This window comes from Oncorhynchus tshawytscha, linkage group LG04 (genome assembly GCF_018296145.1).
Source record: "Oncorhynchus tshawytscha isolate Ot180627B linkage group LG04, Otsh_v2.0, whole genome shotgun sequence".
NCBI classification, from domain to species: Eukaryota; Metazoa; Chordata; class Actinopteri; order Salmoniformes; family Salmonidae; genus Oncorhynchus; species Oncorhynchus tshawytscha.
This window is the reverse complement of record NC_056432.1, coordinates 43,291,469-43,309,434: the sequence shown is the minus strand read 5'-3', so window position 1 is coordinate 43,309,434 and position 17,966 is coordinate 43,291,469. Positions and strand designations below refer to the sequence as shown.

Genomic DNA, 17,966 nt, shown 5'->3' with positions numbered 1-17,966 from the left:
TTATTTAAAAACATTTGCATTCGGTTCTCAGCGTCAACACAACTCTATGTGTTCAGGTGTGTTGGCTGCACCCACTAATTGGTCACACCTGACCTTAATGAGTGCTTGTTTCCTTTGAAATGGGGTCTGTTTGAATATACTGAAATGAACAGCATTGCATGAGTAAAAAAGAACATAGCATGCTAGCTCCATACTGGTGGCACAGTGGACTAATTCCATGGCTAGAGAGCAAAATATCATAGGTTTGGAATCTCACTGACACCAATGCCACAATAAAAAAGGAATGTGTTTGCATAATTAATGCCTAAGCAAATTCATTTCCATATGTCCTGTCTGTGCTTGGAGTTCAAAACAGTTAAGCTAGCAGTGTTATTAAATGTCTAATTGTAACATTTAGTGAAAGTTTTAAGGAAGTTATTTAAAAAAAACTCCAAATAACCTTTACATTTGGTTCCCAAAGATTCCCAGAATGTTATTTAATTACCTTAAGATAACCTATAATTTCCATTCTCAGAACATTAATAAAAACCACCCCAGAAAGCGTTTAGGGACCAGAGTAAAATGTTCTCAGAACCTTCCTGCAATCAAAAAAAGTGTCGTTCCCAGAACATTGAGATTTACCGGTCAGGAAAGTTATGGATTTGTTACCAAAAGCAGTAGGAAGCCAAAAATGTGCACTCCCACAACCAAATGTACTAGCTGCTAGAGCTTGAGATATACGTTCTAAATATGTATTTATATTCCTTTATCTGTGAATCAGTTTGAGTTGCGGCAGTAGTTGTCTTTGCATCATAGCACCATCGGTTCAGCTCTGAACTCCAAAACAGGGTGTAGTCCTGTTACTGTCAAAGAGCTACTGGCAGTGCCAGGCTAAATATAACATGGTAAAACAAGGTATTGATTAAAACTATTTACTTCAAAGATGTTTAGTAAATGCAGCAATGGTTCTCAGCAATAGAAAAACATTTGATCACCTATAAAAAGAAAAGAACACATGAGAGTTTGTGGTCTCGTGCCTATTCATTTGATTTAAAACTCAGACACTTTTGTAGGATTGTCAAACATTTGCCTGCTGACAGTTCTTGGCACCTCTGAACAGTGTCGGCAGTCAATCTCTTTGGTGTTCACACAGCAAAGACCCAATAATCTATATAAACTCTTGAATGCTAATGCTATGTATTGGCCATTGAGGTTTGAAGTCGCCGATCGGCCATAATGGTACACCCCAGTAGGAACAGTCATCCATCGGAATCAAGGGTCGGAACCGGTTCAGGGAACAGAACCGAAAACTGGAAAAATAACTAAATTATTTGAGGAACTGAAAATGAAAGTGATCTATACTGTTCTGGAACAGAACCTTTATTGTAAAAGCATGGAAACTGGTTAATAACGTTCCTTTACAGATTACAGAATTGTTTTCCAGTCCCACAAAAAAGCACCTATGCAAAGCCCTCACTGTCACTCAGAAACTTATTCCAGCATCTCCCTGCCAGCTAGAAATCTTTGCCTATAGGTGTGTGTGTGTGTAGGCTAACTGCCCCTCCCCTCTGAAGCATAAGTTACTGTAGCCTACTGATGTTGTTACAAGCATAATTCAGAAATTAGGGAGAGATGTTTAATTAGAGAAGAATGGATTAACATTTTCAATGTTAGGTTAAGTATACTATAGTTATCACTATTGGATTTATTAACTACAAAAAGGTAAGACGTGTTTTTAATTCTAGTGCTACTCTGCACACACAAGCTTGTTAGCTGTCTTGCTAAAGTTTGCTCTGGTCCAACGTTAAACCAACTCGGAAGTTCAAATATTCTGCAATCTAGAGTCGGTCGGTTCCTTACTACTGGGTCAGTACCAATGATTTATTTTTACACACTAGGTCTCTGATATGGGGGTGTTGTGTTGAAGCCCTGGTGCCTCCATTTTGGCACTCCCACACCATTGTAAAAAATATACAAATGCATTTATTAAAGTCTACATTCGTTTTTACCACATTTATTAAATTACAGACACCTTTATGCACACTTTGAAACGATATTATGTGACCTAAACATACCAATACAAAATTTTAAAAAGTTATTATAACATTTTCCTTAAATATATATCTTTTTTAGATTACTACACTGTAATATTCATATGTGTAAACATACTGAATGGTAATTGGATGCATTTTACTGACATATCATACTGTGCTATGATTGGTTAAGACCACCCAAATGGTTAGGTCATGGGCAGTTTGATCCTGGTTGGCAATACGTGAACATGCCAGTTATAGCTAGCTAATAAAGAGCTACGTTAAGAAATATCCTGTAGTACTGCATTTTATTATTTTGTACAAAGTGTGCAAAACGAGACATACACCAGTACGATTTTATTTATTTTTTAAATACATGTAATTCTGTCCTTGAAACATTTAATGTAAATGCTGTAGAATTCCATTCTTTCCTATGGAGGACTGCTCCTACTGGTGAGTGCCAATATGGCCTAGCGGTGGCTCTCAATGGCCAATACATAGCATTAGCATTCCAGGGTTTATATACATCTTTGGTCGGCACCCAGCAGGTACAGCTTTTGTTTTAACAAGGGAAGGAGCGGCTTGCCACTGAGATAAGTACCTGTTGGCAGTGAGATTCTCTGTGCGTTTCATGCTTTAAGCTCCAAATTTGTTTGCGTGTCACGTTCGTCGTAATGATTAGACCAAAGCGCAGCATGATAATACATTCTTCTTTTAATGAAGAATAAACACTGAACAAACTCTACAAACCGAACGTGAAGCTATGCGACACGAGTACTGACATGCAACTACACAGACAATAACCCACAAAACCAAAATGAAAAAATGGCAACCTAAATAGGAGACAACAATCAGAGACAACGATAAACAGCTGTTTCGGATTGGGAACCAATTCAGGCCACCATAGACCTACATATACCTAGACACACCAAAACCCCATAGCCATACAAAAAACCCTAGGCAATACAAAAACACACATACCACCCTCGTCACACCCTGACCTAACCAAAATAATAAAGTAAACAAAGGTAACTAAGGTCAGGGCTTGACAGTACCACCCCCCTCCAAAGGTGCGGACTCCCGGCCACAAACCTAAACCTATATGGGAGGGTCTGGGTGGGCATCTAACCTCGGTGGCGGCTCTGGGTCTGGACGCCGCCCCCCTTCTTTACCCTGAGTCTGCTCTTGTAGCACTGACCCGTGGCCCGTCGCCGGAGGCCCCGGACTGGGTACTGTCGCCAGACGCTCTGTACTGCCGAGCCGCACTGTAGGCCTGGTGTGTGGTGCCGGCACTGGTGGTACCGGGCTGGGGACACGCACCTCAGGGCGAGTGCGAGGAGCAGGAACAGGGCGTACTGGACTGCCGAGGCGCACTATAGGCCTGGTGCGTGGTGCCGGCACTGGTGGTACCAGGCTGGGGACATGCACCTCAGGGCGAGTGCGAGGAGCAGGAACAGGGCGTACTGGATCCTGGAGGCGCACTGGGGGCCTGGTGCGTGGTGCCGGCACTGGTGGTACCGGTCTGGGGACATGCACCTCAGGGCGAGTGCGGGGAGGAGGAACAGGGTACATTGGACCGTGGAGACGCATTGGAGATCCAGAACATAGAGCTGGCTCAATACGTCCTGGCTGGATGCCCATTCTAGCCCGGCAAATGCGAAGAGCTGGAATAGAGCGCACCGGGCTAGAATAGCGCACTGGAGACACCTTGCACCAACCTAAATAGGATCCCCAATCAGAGACAACGATAAACAGCTGTCTCTGATTAGGAACCAATTCAGGCCACCATAGACCTATACCTAGTCATACCAAAACCCCATAGCTATACAAAAACACACATACCACCCTCGTCACACCCTGACCTAACCAAAATAACTAAGGTCAGGGCATGACGGCTCCACTAGATACCCAGCTTGTCAGGACCTGGTTACGAACTCAGGTCTCCGGTGTGAGAAACAGTCACTTAGCAAACTGAGCCACTAATAGTCGGCAGAACCCCAGAAGATGAGGCAGACACAGCAGTACTTGAAAGCCTCAAAAGAGAATCAAAAAGAAATAAACGAGAACAAAAACAGAGTACCACAAGAGAGTCCAACTGGAGTAACAAATGTTCACACCATCGCTGGGGCTGGGTGCTAACATTCACACACAGAGCAAAGAACTGAGGAAAACTAAGGGTTTAAATACATTCAAGGGAAACGAGGCACAGGTGCAAATAATAACTGGAAACAAGGGAAAATAAAAGGGTCAAAAATCACAATGGGGGCATCTAGTGGCCAAAACCGGAACAATCCTGGCCAAATCCTGACACAGTTAGCACATTTGGTTCCTTGAAAGTTGTAGGAATGTACATGTTTGGTTTCCCATTGGTTCTGGGAATGAAGCCATACATTTCCTGACTAGTATAACTGCACATTTATTTTACGTTCTGAGAACAGAAGTGAATTCTGGGAAGTACATTTTTAGGTTTCAGGGAGGTTCTGAGACAGTTTTACTATGGTTCCCTGAATGTATTCCCGGGAGGTTTTATTAACGTTCTGAGAACAGAAATGATAGGTTATTTGAATTTGATAAAATAATGTTCTGAGAACATTCTCTAAACGTTGTGAATGTTTTGAACAAAACGTAAAGGTTATAGGGAGGCTTTTTAATAACTTCCCTAAAATGTTCATTGAATGTTTCAATCATACTTTTAATAACACTGCTAGCTAAGGTTAACTGTTTTGAACTCCCAAGCACAGACAGGACACATGGAAATTAATTTGCTTAGGCATCCATCACGCAATACCTATAATCTTCTGTTCTCTATCCATGGAATGAATTAGTCCACTGCCTCACAAGGATGGAGCTAGCATACCATGTTTTCTTTTTACTAATACAAAGCTGTTCATTTTAGTCTATTCAAACAGATCCCATTTCAAAGGAAACAAGCACTCATTAAGATCAGGTGTGCCAATTAGTGGGGCTGGCCAAGACACCTGATCCGACTTAACAAGATAGAAGATAGAGAAAGTTTTGTTGACGCTGAGAACGGAATGTAATATGTTTTTAAACAACATTGTCAGAACGTACTTTGAACGTCACTAGTGTTTTCTTGTGGTTTTTCTTGAAAGTTTTATTAATGTTCAGAAAATATGACATTAAATAAAACCACGAGGAAACCTGTAGAAAACGTTATGCTGAAGTACTGAAATTCCCACAGGAGAATGTTGTGTCTTAACTATTTGAGAACATTCCCAATGTCAAACCAGTTGGAGAACATTCCTAGAAAATGAAATGTTATTCAATGTAACCATGTTTGAACTTTTAGGAAACATTCTGTTGAAAGTAAATGAAATACAAAGAAAATAAAGTTGTTGTTTCTTTCTTGGAAATGTTTATCATTATGAATCTGTTATTTTACAAATAAAAGCCCTCATCTCTAGCAGAAAAACTATACTATGCTTGTCTGCTTCCTCACTGGTCATCCACCGCGACAGAATACCTCACAGTCACACCAAGGTTCTTCGTAGTCTGGGAGGTGTACACAATAGAGTTATCAATGATGATGGAGAGGACTTGGTGCTGGCAGGCCTTCCCAAAGAATTAACAGCAGTGCTGTCTTGTAGAGCTGGAGGTTGAGGGGGTGGACCAACCTCCAAGCGGGGATATCTGCCAGACACACAGAGAACAAAAGTCCACCACAGATGACTACTGAAACTCACATCACAAATTGTCCAATGAGGGGTTATGGTGGAGGGAAGGAAAGGAGAGGAATTTGTTGCTCAGAAGACAAAACTGTTGACAGTCAAATTTTCTGATCCCTTGCCTGTAACTTGTCTAGTATCATCATCTGCTGTAGAGGGCCTCTCACCATCACCATAAAACAGAACCAACCAGTGAGATAGATTAGATAAGCCATACATGCAGTCAGTATAAAGACTAACATACAATCAAATGTATTCATAAAGAAATGTTTACATTAGCAGGTGTCACATGTACACTTCTACAATCTACATACACACATACTTTTTACTCCCATACTTGTGTCTCAGCAAAGATAATCATAAGAGAATAGATAAGGAGAGAAAGAGGACAGACAATCATGCCGTTACACACACAAACTGAGCATCCACCTACTCTAAGGAGCAGCTGGGCAAAGAGAGAGAGAGATACAGAGGGGGAGTCTCAATTGGTCTGTTTTCTCCTCGACTCCTCCGTCCTCCTCCCCTCGGTGACCCAGAAACCGATAAGTGGACTCTATATGTAGTAGAGTGTACATTTGTTAATATGTGAGCATAGGAGTTTCATCCTCTCCTCGATTGCCTCCTTTGCCGGGGGATATTGAAGTGCATCCTTCTTGTATTGTTTTGAAATCTGACACACCCACTTTGAATCAGCTGTTTACACGGAGGGAAAAAACATGCACACATTTAAAAACGGTATGCTACTTATCCTTTTATCTATAAAATGTCTAGCACAACTCGCTATATTTCTTTTGACCACTTTCAGTGGTTGAAAAAGTACCCAATTATCATACTTCAGTAAAATGAACTTAATAGAAAATGACTAAAGTAGAAGTGAAAGTCACCCAGTAAAATACTAGTTGAGTAAATGTCTAAAAGTATTTGGTTTTAAATATGCTTAAGTATCAAAAGTAAATTAATTTTTTTAAATGTACTTAAATAAAAAGTACATTTCAAATTCCTTATATTAAGCAAACCAGACTGCACCATGTTCTTGTTTTATTTATTTACGGATAGCCGGGGGGCACATTTCAACACTCAGACATCATTTACAAACAAAGCATGTGTTTTTTTGTGAGTCCGCCAGATCAGAGGCAGTAGCGGTGACCAGGGATGTTCTCTAAGTGTGTGAATTGAACGATCCTCCTGTCGTGCTAAGCATTCAAAATGTAACAAGTACTTTTGGATGTCAGGGAAAATGTATGGAGAAAACAAGACTACAAGCAAGTTGAAAGAGCGTGCTTCTACTTGGAGTAGCTGTACCAGCTAGCACATTTGGTTCCTTGGAAGTTGTGGAGTTGGTTTCACACTGGTGGTGGGAACGAAGCCATATATTCCTGACCAGGAACAGAAGTGAACTTTTTGCCTGTTCTGGGAATTTTTAAGTTGCAAGAAGGTTCTGAGAACATTTGACTCTGGTTCCTTGAAAGTTTTCCTGGGAGGTTTTATTAACGCTCTCAGAATGGAAATTATAAGATATTTGGAGTTTTTTTTTAACGAGGAACTGCCCTCGCTGATTTGGCCTCAATCTTTTTAGCTTGCTTCTCAAGAAATGCTGGCGGCCGTGACAGAAGCCAAACGTGAGTTAGCTTGGGGTGTGGTTTGATGTGGGTGTTTTTTGGGTGTCTCCTTGACACCACCAATGCACACCCATCTGTCAGAACCTCCCCTGCAGCAGTTTCCCCCCACTCAATCACAACAAACAAACCTCCTGCAGGTTAATAATTACAGGAAGATGTATGGTGAGATGCCGGGGGAAGATTTTTGTTATTTATTCATTCTTTATTTATTCAGGTAAAAAAAACATTGAGATCGGGGTCTCATTCACAAGGGTGCCCTGATCACAGCAACACAACAATCAAACACAAGATGACACAAAACAGCAATCAAATGACAGCAAATTACCTTTGAATAATTGATTTATAAAGCCCTTTTTACATGAGCAGATGTAGAAAACCCCAAACAGCAAGCAATGCAGATGTAGAAGCACAGAGTAATATGAGAATATGAGAATATGAGAATTTATGTAGATATTCAAATGTAGTAACAGGTCCATGTAGAATAAACAAACCGTTACATAATACCATAGGCACAGTATCTGTATCGGCTGGTCCCTTGGACCAGGAAAGATGAAAGGTGCACATTGTTATATTAGCAGAACACTGCTTCTGTCTACATTTTGTCTGGTGGTAATGTGACTACCTTGACAAACATGTCAGAGTGGTCATACCTTGCTGTATGGTGTCCTTTATACAACAGGAGTTTCCTTATCATAGAATTACACAGGGTTTCTCCCTCCCCATATAGACTAATACCATTCAATTGAATCATAAAAAAAGACAATACAAGTAAAGGTTGTGTCAAGTAAAATGTTAATGCAGAGTGCCAGGTCTCTCTCCATTCAGAGACATCAGTATCGAGCCCTGTAACATCATCTTGCAAGTCTCCACGTGCTGTCTCCATATACACTACCATTCAAAAGTTTGGGGTCACTTGGAAATGTCCTTGTTTTTGAAAGAAAAGCTATTTTTTTTGTCCATTAAAATAACATCAAATTGATGAGAAATACAGTGTAGACATTGTTAATGTTGTAAATTACTATTGTAGGTGGAAACTGCAGGTTTTTTATGGAATATCTACATGTGTTCCAATGGCACGTTGTGTTAGCTAATCCAAGTTTATCATTTTAAAATGCTAATTGATAAATAGAAAACCCTTTTGCAATTATGTTAGCACAGCTGAAAACTGTTGTCTGATTAAAGAAGCAATACAACTGCCATTCTTTAGACTAGTTGAGTATCTGGAGCATCAGCATCTGTGGGTTCGATTACAGGCTCAAAATGGCCAGAAACAAATAACTTTCCTCTGAAACTCATCAGTCTATTCTTGATCTCAGAAATTATAGCTTTTCCATGCAAGAAATTGCCAAGAAACTGAAGATATCGTACAGCGCTGTGTACTACACCCTTCACAGAACAGCACAAACTGGCTCTAACCAGAATAGAAAGAGGAGCGGGAGGCAGAGTTCCTCTGTCCAGTGTCTGTGTACTTTTGCCCATCTTAATCTTTTCTTTTTATTGGCCAGTCTGAGATATAGCTTTTTCTGTGCAACTCTGCCTAGAAGGCCAGCATCCCGGAGTCACCTATTCACTGATGACGTTGAGCCTGGTGTTTTGTGGGTACTATTTAATGAAGCTGCCAGCTTAGGACTTGTGAGGTGTCTGTTTCTCAAACTAGACACTCTAATGCACTTGTCCTCTTCCTCATTTGTGGCCCTGGGCCTCCCACTTCTCTTTCTATTCTGGTTAGAGCCCGTTTGTGCTGTTCTGTGAAGGGAGTAGTACACAGCGTTGTACAATATCTTCAGTTCAAAGCATCACCCAGGTGGGTGCTACACTGTCGGCAACGGATGATCGGCTTCTATGGAGGAACTGGGAACGTCGGACAAAGCAATGGGCCCTGATGGCCCTGATAAAAAGCTCCTAGCTTGTCTGACTTTCTCATTGGCTGCACTGTACCATCGATGCACCCTCTGCTCAATCCATATTGACTTTTCCGAACTGCCTCAACTCCATTTGATTTCCATCTTTAATTTGTTGTTCATTTATGAATAATATATTCTGTTAACAAGAAGACCACAATGGAAATAAGTTTAAAAATGTTTTTGTGTTATCCTCTATGATTTTTAAATGCATTGTATCCACATGAGGTTGTATTATGTTTTTTTCTTTTGTCAAATAAATCAAATCGTACATATCCCGCGCCCGAAGCTACGTCCATAATCAGTAGAACGTTCTGATTGGAGAATGAACAAGAAACTATGAAAATCAGTTTTTAGCTTCTATGTTTTGAGCTAGAGGTCTGCTATTGGGCCAACACACACGCTATGATTCTAAACACATTCGTTAAATCAATGCTTGTAGCTCTGTTAGTCCAATAATATTATTTTGGTTTGAAATATTACTTGTGTTTTACATTTTGTACCAAATAAAGTATTTATAATAAAGTGTGTGTTTTAATTTTTCCATCATGATGATACACTTGAATCGCCTTCGTTTGTGAAATCCATAAAGAAAACTACATTCTGCCATTTATTTCTGTCTCATTTTGATGACGTCAGAAAATTGCGTAAATAACTTGGGACGGAGTTGCTAAACACTGCCACGAGTGAACTTGCCCGATTTTACAGATTTAAACCTGGTTGTAGTCATTTAAAAGCCGTTATGGCTTCAGGGGAAGGATTTAAGGTGAGTCAGAATTATTTGTGCATGCTCATGTTAGATTAGCACACTGTCAAACGCTGCCTATTGCCTTATCTGTTTGCTTAAATCTGTTGTAAACTCGCCGCAAGCAGCATTCGAAATGGAATCTTCACAGGACCTTAATGTTTTTGTTTACAATATTTTTTTTGTCTCTTTAGGTATCATCTTTGAAAGACAAAGTGACTTTGATCACAGGTGCCAGCTCGGGCATCGGGGCAGGGACAAGCATCATGTTCGCTAAACTTGGTGCCTTGCTCGCATTGAACGGGCGCGACGTGGAAAACCTCACCAACATAGCAAAACAGTGCACGGACCTGGGTGCTGCGGAGGTACAGTCCAGTGTGCAATTCATGTCATTGTCATGTTGATACAAAGTAACAGATCATTTACGCTGACATGGTGTAGTATTTGTTACAGAGTAGTTAACTATAACGTTCTACATTCAGTCCTTCTGCCCAGGTGGGTGGGTTGTCACTAGTAGAATGGTCTAAATTAAAATGTGCCAAATCCCCACCGAGGTATAGACTCCGGTTGGATATTCGCCTGTAGCTTTCCTTACGTCCACCAACAGCAGTTAACATAATCATTGCTCCTATAACTTTAAAAACGGGTTCTAGCTAACCCGATGGCACACATTGCGCACACTTTTTTTTGGTGGATTTACATCTCGCACTATTTTAAATTATTTATTTACATTTTTGAATTTCAATTGTCCTGACCTCAAACAAGGTTCAGAATGTCCACTGACTACCCTTCTAAATTGCAAACCTTTTTCATCTCACACGATTTTAAATACATTTTTCCAAATGTAACATTTCAATAGTTCCTTGGTCATGTGACCTACTGACTACAAACAAGGTTCAGAATGTCCACTCAGTGGACCTACACATTGCACACCCTTTAGTTTGACCATTTTCATCTCATGATTTTACATGAACTTTGTAATTCAATAGCTCTTTGGTCATGTGACCTACTGGACTCAAACTACTTTCAGAATGTCAACGGACTGGTGGAAACGGGCACCCGAGACATCCAGTGAGGTAATGCGACCGATCCCGGAGAAGCTGGCGGAGCCCCGGGGAGAGTTCCCTTTTATTTGTGACGTGCAGGGTTCCCTGGAATAGGTTCGCCTCGAGAGAGGGTTCCAAGCCCTGGAAAGCGTTGCGGTTTCGGTGCCGTCCGGTGAGCTCTCCCTGGCCCTTGAAAATCCAGGGGAGAGGGTGTAAATCTTACGCCAGGCCGTACCCATATCCGCAGCAGGTCTCCAAGGTGAACAGCCTCTGGCAGGTGGGGAGTTTGACTGGGGAGGTGCACCTGTCAAACAGTAATGCAGGTGTCCTAAGGCGAGCTTAGGGAGGACATAAACTTCCCGTGGAGCAGAAGGGCTAAAGCTTGCTTGATCTTGACTTTCAGTATGAATACAGACCGTGAAAGCGGGGCCTCACGATCCTTCTGAATTTTTGGCTTTTAAGCAGGAGGTATCAAATGTTAACACAGTGATAACTGGCTTCTGGCGGCCTAGCGTTCATAGTGACGTGGCTTTTCGATCCTTCGATGTCGGCTCTTCCTATCATTGTGAATCAGAATTCACTAAGCGTTGATCACTCGTAGACGACCTGATTCTGGGTCAGGGTTTAATACGTAGCAGAGCAGCTTACTCGCTGCGATCTATCGAAAGTCAGCCCTCGATCCAAGCATTTGTCGGGGACGGAAGGCATATTCCTCCTCCTTTACTTAAGGTTTACCAGGTCCACGGAGAAGGGCCAGAGGCCAGACACAGAGTGTGAGAGAGCCCAGGCAGGTGGGTAGAATGCATAAGACATTGACATGGGGCTCTGGATAGGTTGGGGGCTAGGTGGTGGTCGCCCGTCCTCTGGTGGGACTGTGAGTCAGGTTGGGACTCGCTGTGGAAGTCAATAGGTTACGAGGTGCACGAGGAGGCCTCCCCCAAGGCGGGGGGCACTCAGAGTCTGAGCAGGAGCAGCCGGACTCGGACTGGGGGCAGCACTCAGGCTGTGGAGGTTGGGTTGGGGACTTCGTCTCTGAGTGGATAAAAGCGGGCAGGTCACCAGAGCTTATTTCAGGTTACCAGGTGCACAAGGAGGCCTCCATCAAGGCGGGGGGGGCACTCAGATTCCAAGCAGGGGCGGCCGAACTCAGGCCATGGAGGTTGGAGTGGGGACTTGGGTGGGTTACCAGGAGCACAGAGCCTGTTTCAAATTACTAGGTGCCAAGAGCCTGTTTCGGGTTAACAGGTGCACGTGGTTCCTGACAGCGGGACAATAGACATCTTAGTAATTCCAGGGAGTAAGCTATATTCTAAGGCCAAGGGAGAGGGGTGTTGACCGGGTAGGGAGAATAGGTCTGGAGGGCTGTAGTTCCAGGGAATAAGCTATACACTCTCAGGCCCAGGGAGAAGGTGGGCAGGGAGTGTAGGCCTAGAGGCCTGGAGTCACCAGGTCAATGGGGGTCTGCCTGGAGGTCAGAAAGGCCCAAGTGAATAGGTGTGTAAGTGACACAGTCCTTCAGGGGGGCAGAGCAGGCAAATTCATGTAAAATCGTGTGAGATGAAAATGGACAAACAAAAGGGTGTGCAATGTTCAGGCCCACTGTTTTGACATTCTGAACCTTGTTTGAAGTCACTAGGTCACATGACCAAGGAGCTATTGAAATTCTGAAGTTTACAAAATTTATGTAAAAACATGTGAAATGACAATGGACAAACTAAAGGGTGTGCAATATAGGAGGGTAGTCAGTGGACATTCTGAACCTTGTTTGAGTCCAGTAGGTCACATGTCCAAGGAGCTATTGAAATTCAAATGTAAAAAAAAAAAAAGTTTGTACTTTTTACACTGCCTAACTAATTCAATTAGGAATACAAAATGCTGCTCACATTTCCACGTTTATTAGCATTGCAAAGCAAATTAATGTCAAAATTGTGAAAATAAGACCTGTGCAATGTTGTGCGCAATTTTTCCAACATCTTGACACTTATTTGGAGCCTGTGGCTCAAGTGGTTTGAAAGCTATTGAGGTTTGGAAGCGTGAATATCCGTCAAATATCCAACCTGAAACTGTCTTTACCTTGGTAAAATCCGCCCACTAGTTCCCTTGGCGAGCTATATCAAACCCCCCTAATTGCAATATCTGTATTATGACAGTACCACACTAACAAAAGTGATGAATGAGTAACATGATCTATCCATTGCTGCCCACCAGCCCTTGCTTGTACCAGGGGACCTGACCAACGAGGACACCGTAAAGAAGACAGTGGAACTGACCATTGCCCACTTTGGCCGGCTGGATGTGCTGATCAATAGCGCTGGCATTCTGGCCATGGGCAGCATTGAGACAGGTGACCTGGCTCAGTATGACAAGGTCATGAACGTCAATGTCAGGTAGGATTAGCAGACCTATAATACCCTGAAGAATAGACTTCATGATAGACTGAAGAATATATGTAACGTAGGGCCTTGAATGACATATCTAGGGCACCACAAACTAAAAAAAAGAAGCTTTCATTAGATGAAGCCTGAAATCTATGTTCTGTGTTTATTAATTGCAGTGCATTGTTATGCAAAATCATGTATGAGAAGATCATGTCTGTATTTTTCAGACACTAACATCTCTACTTGGACTGTTGCCCCCCCCCCCTTTCTTTCTGAATGTTTTTGTTATTCCACAGATCAGTGTACCATCTGACTCAGCTGTGTGTGCCCCACCTCATCAGGACTAAGGGTTCTATTGTCAATGTGTCCAGTGTCAACGGGCAACGATCAGTGAGTATTACCAGACCATCGGGGGTTTGTGTGTGTTTCTTTGTCATTCTTTTGTAGCGGAGGCAAGTCAGGCTCATGCTCTCTTGATGAGGTAGTCCTGCCTCTGACAAAAAAATAATAATAATCCGTCACCTGCCCGAAATGGAAATGTACTCCTAGCCTTATGGTTAAGACATTGGATTCCCAAACAGGAGACTGAGCTTCAGATCCCACCTGTGACACTATTCCAGTATGATTTCTGATGCACACAATTGTACATTTGTTTCTAGTTCCCAGGTGTCCTTGCCTATTGTATGTCCAAGTCCGCTATTGACCAATTCACACGATGCATAGCACTTGGTAAGAATGATTTGTTTTTCTCCCATTCCCTTTTCATTCTATTTTCTGTAATATGTATTATTATAGTGGGTGAAAATAAAGGAGATACTCATACGACTCATATTTCTCCCAGAGCTAGCGTCGAAGCAGGTGCGAGTGAACTCTGTCTGGTATGTCAAGTCTGTTTTGCTACTTAATTATTATTTGTTATGTAGTTATTATGACCATATTGATCTCTCTCTCTGTTGTCTTTCCCCTTCCAGTCCTGGTGTGATCATAACAGATGTCCACAGGAGAGCAGGCCTGGATGAGGAGCAATATGCTCAGGTAACCTACTATGTTATACAGGGACCTAACACATTGTTTTACAAGGTTGTGTTCACTGGATGGCGTTCCAAAATGTATGTACTGTATATTGTAAAATGTCAATGTTTAGAGAGCTCATGGCTTACTATCTGACAGAGAATGTTGTTAGTCACCTAGTTATAATGCAATATCTTTCTGTCTCTCCGAACGCACTCACTTGCTCTCTCCTACCCCGTCTCTTTCTCTCCATTTTCCTCTCTCCTCCCCCTTCAGTTCCTTGAGAAGTGTAAGCAGACCCACGCCCTGGGGAGACCAGGTGAGGTGGAGGAGGTGGCCCATGCCATAGCCTTCCTGGCGTCAGATGCTGCCACCTTCATTACCGGGGTCAACCTACCTGTGGATGGGGGGCGCCACGCCATGTGTCCAAGATAATATCCTGTGACATGATCATTGACTGGCAGCCAATACAAACCTGAAATGTCTCCCTTGGTTTGTGTCATTTAAAAAATATATATTTTGAATCTAGACAGACAGAATATAATGAAATGTATAGTATGCCCTACTATGCTATAAAAGTGAAATCATGTCAAGATCCTTTAGTTCTTCTGTGTTCAACTAGATGACTGTACGCTTAGATGGGAGATTGGGTTTCAAACTGGAACATGAGTGCCCTCGTGGTGAAGATGTGAAGTGTAAGAATTTTTACACTTTAAAAGGGAAAACTTTTCATATTTCAGTTGCAATAATACATTAGCTATTTCACAACAACAACAAAAAGCCTCGGTGTATGCACTATGATAATAATGAATTCAATATTTTATTGACAACTTTTATTGAAAACTAACTCCGTTCAAGGTGTCTTTGTAGCTAACAATTTAAAATGTTAAAACACAATGGTCTTCTTGGGTTTCAAATATTTATTGAACACCTGAATGTTGAAGAAAAGGAAAGTGAAAACTAGAAGCTGCAATATTTTGAAGCAGACAGAGGATCTGCAAAGATGAATGAATGAGCATTATAACCACTAACATCTATCCCTTAACCTAAACAAAAATCTGCTGTCTGACTCAGATGTGTTAAAGTAATGAAATACATGCAAATGGAGGGCTCTGAGTTGTGTGATGAGAGGTAATTCTGAGTTTATGGTTGGTGTGATGAGAGGTATTCTGAGTTCATGGTTGGTTGTCTGTAGAGTATCACAAACATGGTCAACAATAAGGTGTAAAACAGTAAGTGTAAAAGCATTAAACGGTCCAAATACAGTACAGTTTTGAAGAAGAAAAAAGATAACGAAATCCATGAAGCCACAAATGTATGCAAAATAACAAATGCTCTGATGATGGGAAGTGTAATAGATGACAAAGTCGCAAAACCCATGGACATTAAATAACATAAATTAGCATGTTGGGATCCACTGTATACAACAAAAAGCTTTGCATAATTATATACATTCAACAAGTAATAAAAACAAGACCTAAATCTTCAATAATAGCTTCAGACTCGGACAAAGGGGATACAATGATGATGCAGGGGGAAAACGCTGTTTTGTTAGCTTGAAAAGTGAGTTTGATTTTTAAAAATTACTTGCATTTGTAATGTATAAAAAAATATTCCCTTTTGAAGTATAAAAGGCATGTAGATATATTCTGTCAGGATTAAACAAGACCCACCACGGGAGTCGGTTAATTATTTTAGCACCAGGTATCAGGTGTCATCTCTGTTTCTCAGTTGAAAGCACCATAGCTCGATGAGAGGTAGACAGACTGACACTCTTCTGGATCCACTCTCTCTTACAAGCTTCAATTCACTTGACTAGGGAAACGCACATCAGACATATTTGTGTGTGTGAATGCAATAGTTTTTCATAGCCTGGTGGGCATTTCTTCTGCACCAAGTCACAAGTACAAGTAGATTCATACCTCATCTGCAGACTAGGCAGGAGAAGATGGCTGGAAAGCATACACCTGTGGATGTATGATAGGAACTATTCCTACACCTGAATGTTATGATACTATTATATCCAATGTTTTGAGATCACTGTAAACCTGAATTGCTTTGAAAAGTTGCAGAACGAGATGTCTATTGCACTTTTATATTAAGATATACATGTAACATGTATAAATATGTATATGTGTGACATTTAACAAGATGTACTGCATAACATGCTAATACATGTATAATCGTTCCCTATTACTTTATACATCTTTCATTACATGTTGAGTGCAGACCATGAAAAGGAATAATTTAAAAACGTTGTCCAAGTGTGATGTCAGAAGAGAGATTGTCATATTATTTTCTCTCACTCTGGCATTCAGGGCTCATACTGTGCAACAGTAAAACAAGTCCCTGAAAGAAGCCAAAGCTTAATATCTTCTCCTCGGGCAGGCAGTAGGAACTATAGTGTGAGATGCCCCATTGTATCTCTGCAATTTCTCCTGGTCAGTCCCTCAATGGCGCCCCCTTTCTGTTTCTGCAGTCCGAGCATATGCTGCAGGGTAAGGGACCTGACCTGCCCTGCATCTCCTGATGGGCCCCAGTATATGGGGACAGGGAGCCCCTCCTAACCTCCACCATCCCCCTTAAGTCACTCCTATGAGGAGGCTGTGTATGAAATGTATTTTGGGCTTCTATAACAACAGGCCTCTATAGGAAGCACACAGGGCCCACCTCTAGGTGGTAGTGTGAGCCAGGCTCTGTGGCTGGTAGGTTATACACGTTCAGGATGGGGAGTAAGTTGGGGTCCTGGGTCTGGAAGATGAAATGGGTCTGGTGCCAGCGGCCATCTTTGATCTGAAAGACAAGGAAGTTCTGCTGGTGAGAAAATCTTTGAGATAAAAGAACAAAACAATTTGAATATTGAAGCACGGAGTATAAAACAAAATGCACAGGCTGAACAGTATTTGGTCATGCTTTGCAACTATTTGCAGATTGATATGAAATAAAGCGCCTTCTGAGAGTATTCAGTCGCATCCCTGGACTTTTTCAGATTTTTGTTACAGCCTTAATTTAAAATGGATTTAATTCAGATTTGTCACCATTTCAAAGTGGAATTATGTTTTTTAAATGTTTTACAAATTAATAGAAAATGAAAAGCTGAAATATCTTGAGTCAATATGTATTCAACCCCTTTGTTATGGCAAGCCTAAATAAGTTCAGGAGTAAAAATGTGCTTAACAAGTCAAGTTGCACAGACTCACTCTGTGTGAAATAGTGTTTAAAAAGATTTTTGAATGTCTACCTCATCTCTGTACCCCACACATACACGCACAATTATCTGTAAGGTTCCTCATTCAAGCAGTGAATTTCAAACACAGATTCAACCACAAAGACCAGGGTTGTTTCCCCAATGCCTCAGAAAGAAGGGCACCTATTGGTAGATGGGTAAAAAAAAAAAACAGACATTGACCATTCCTTTGAGCGTGGTGAAGTTATTATTAGTTACACTTTGGATGGTGTATCAATACATCCAGTTACAGAAATAATACAGGCGTCCTTCCTAACGCAGTTGCCGGAGAGGAGAGAAACCGCTCAAGGATTTCACTATGAGGCCAATGGTCACTTTAAA

General features: G+C 41.6%; 2 protein-coding genes across 2 annotated transcripts in view; one reads left to right on the top strand and one right to left on the bottom strand.

The window, feature by feature from the left end:
• The first annotated feature begins 9,833 nt into the window (after positions 1-9,833).
• On the top strand, positions 9,834-14,993 carry zgc:101858 (uncharacterized protein LOC449555 homolog). Its single transcript, XM_024418195.2, has 8 exons — positions 9,834-9,984; positions 10,158-10,328; positions 13,218-13,396; positions 13,684-13,777; positions 14,047-14,116; positions 14,229-14,265; positions 14,359-14,422; positions 14,675-14,993. The coding sequence occupies exons 1-8, from the start codon at positions 9,961-9,963 to the stop codon at positions 14,831-14,833; spliced, it is 798 nt and encodes a 265-aa protein (XP_024273963.1). The 5' UTR covers positions 9,834-9,960; the 3' UTR covers positions 14,834-14,993.
• A 206-nt stretch (positions 14,994-15,199) lies between these two features.
• LOC112249531 (collagen alpha-1(XXVII) chain B) overlaps positions 15,200-17,966 on the bottom strand; it is a 137,780-nt gene continuing 135,013 nt past the window's right edge. Inside the window, exon 60 of the mRNA XM_042320760.1 lies at positions 15,200-17,191. Coding sequence (XP_042176694.1) covers positions 17,045-17,191 — 147 coding nt within the window. The 3' untranslated portion in view covers positions 15,200-17,044. The remainder of the gene's footprint in view (positions 17,192-17,966) is intronic.

Coding starts and splice junctions, on each gene's coding strand:
- zgc:101858 (XM_024418195.2), top strand. CDS start 9,961: ATGGCTTCAGGGGAAGGATTTAAG. Junction 10,329..13,217: donor CGGACCTGGGTGCTGCGGAG/GTACAGTCCAGT, acceptor GCTGCCCACCAG/CCCTTGCTTGTACCAGGGGA. Junction 13,397..13,683: donor GTCATGAACGTCAATGTCAG/GTAGGATTAGCA, acceptor GTTATTCCACAG/ATCAGTGTACCATCTGACTC.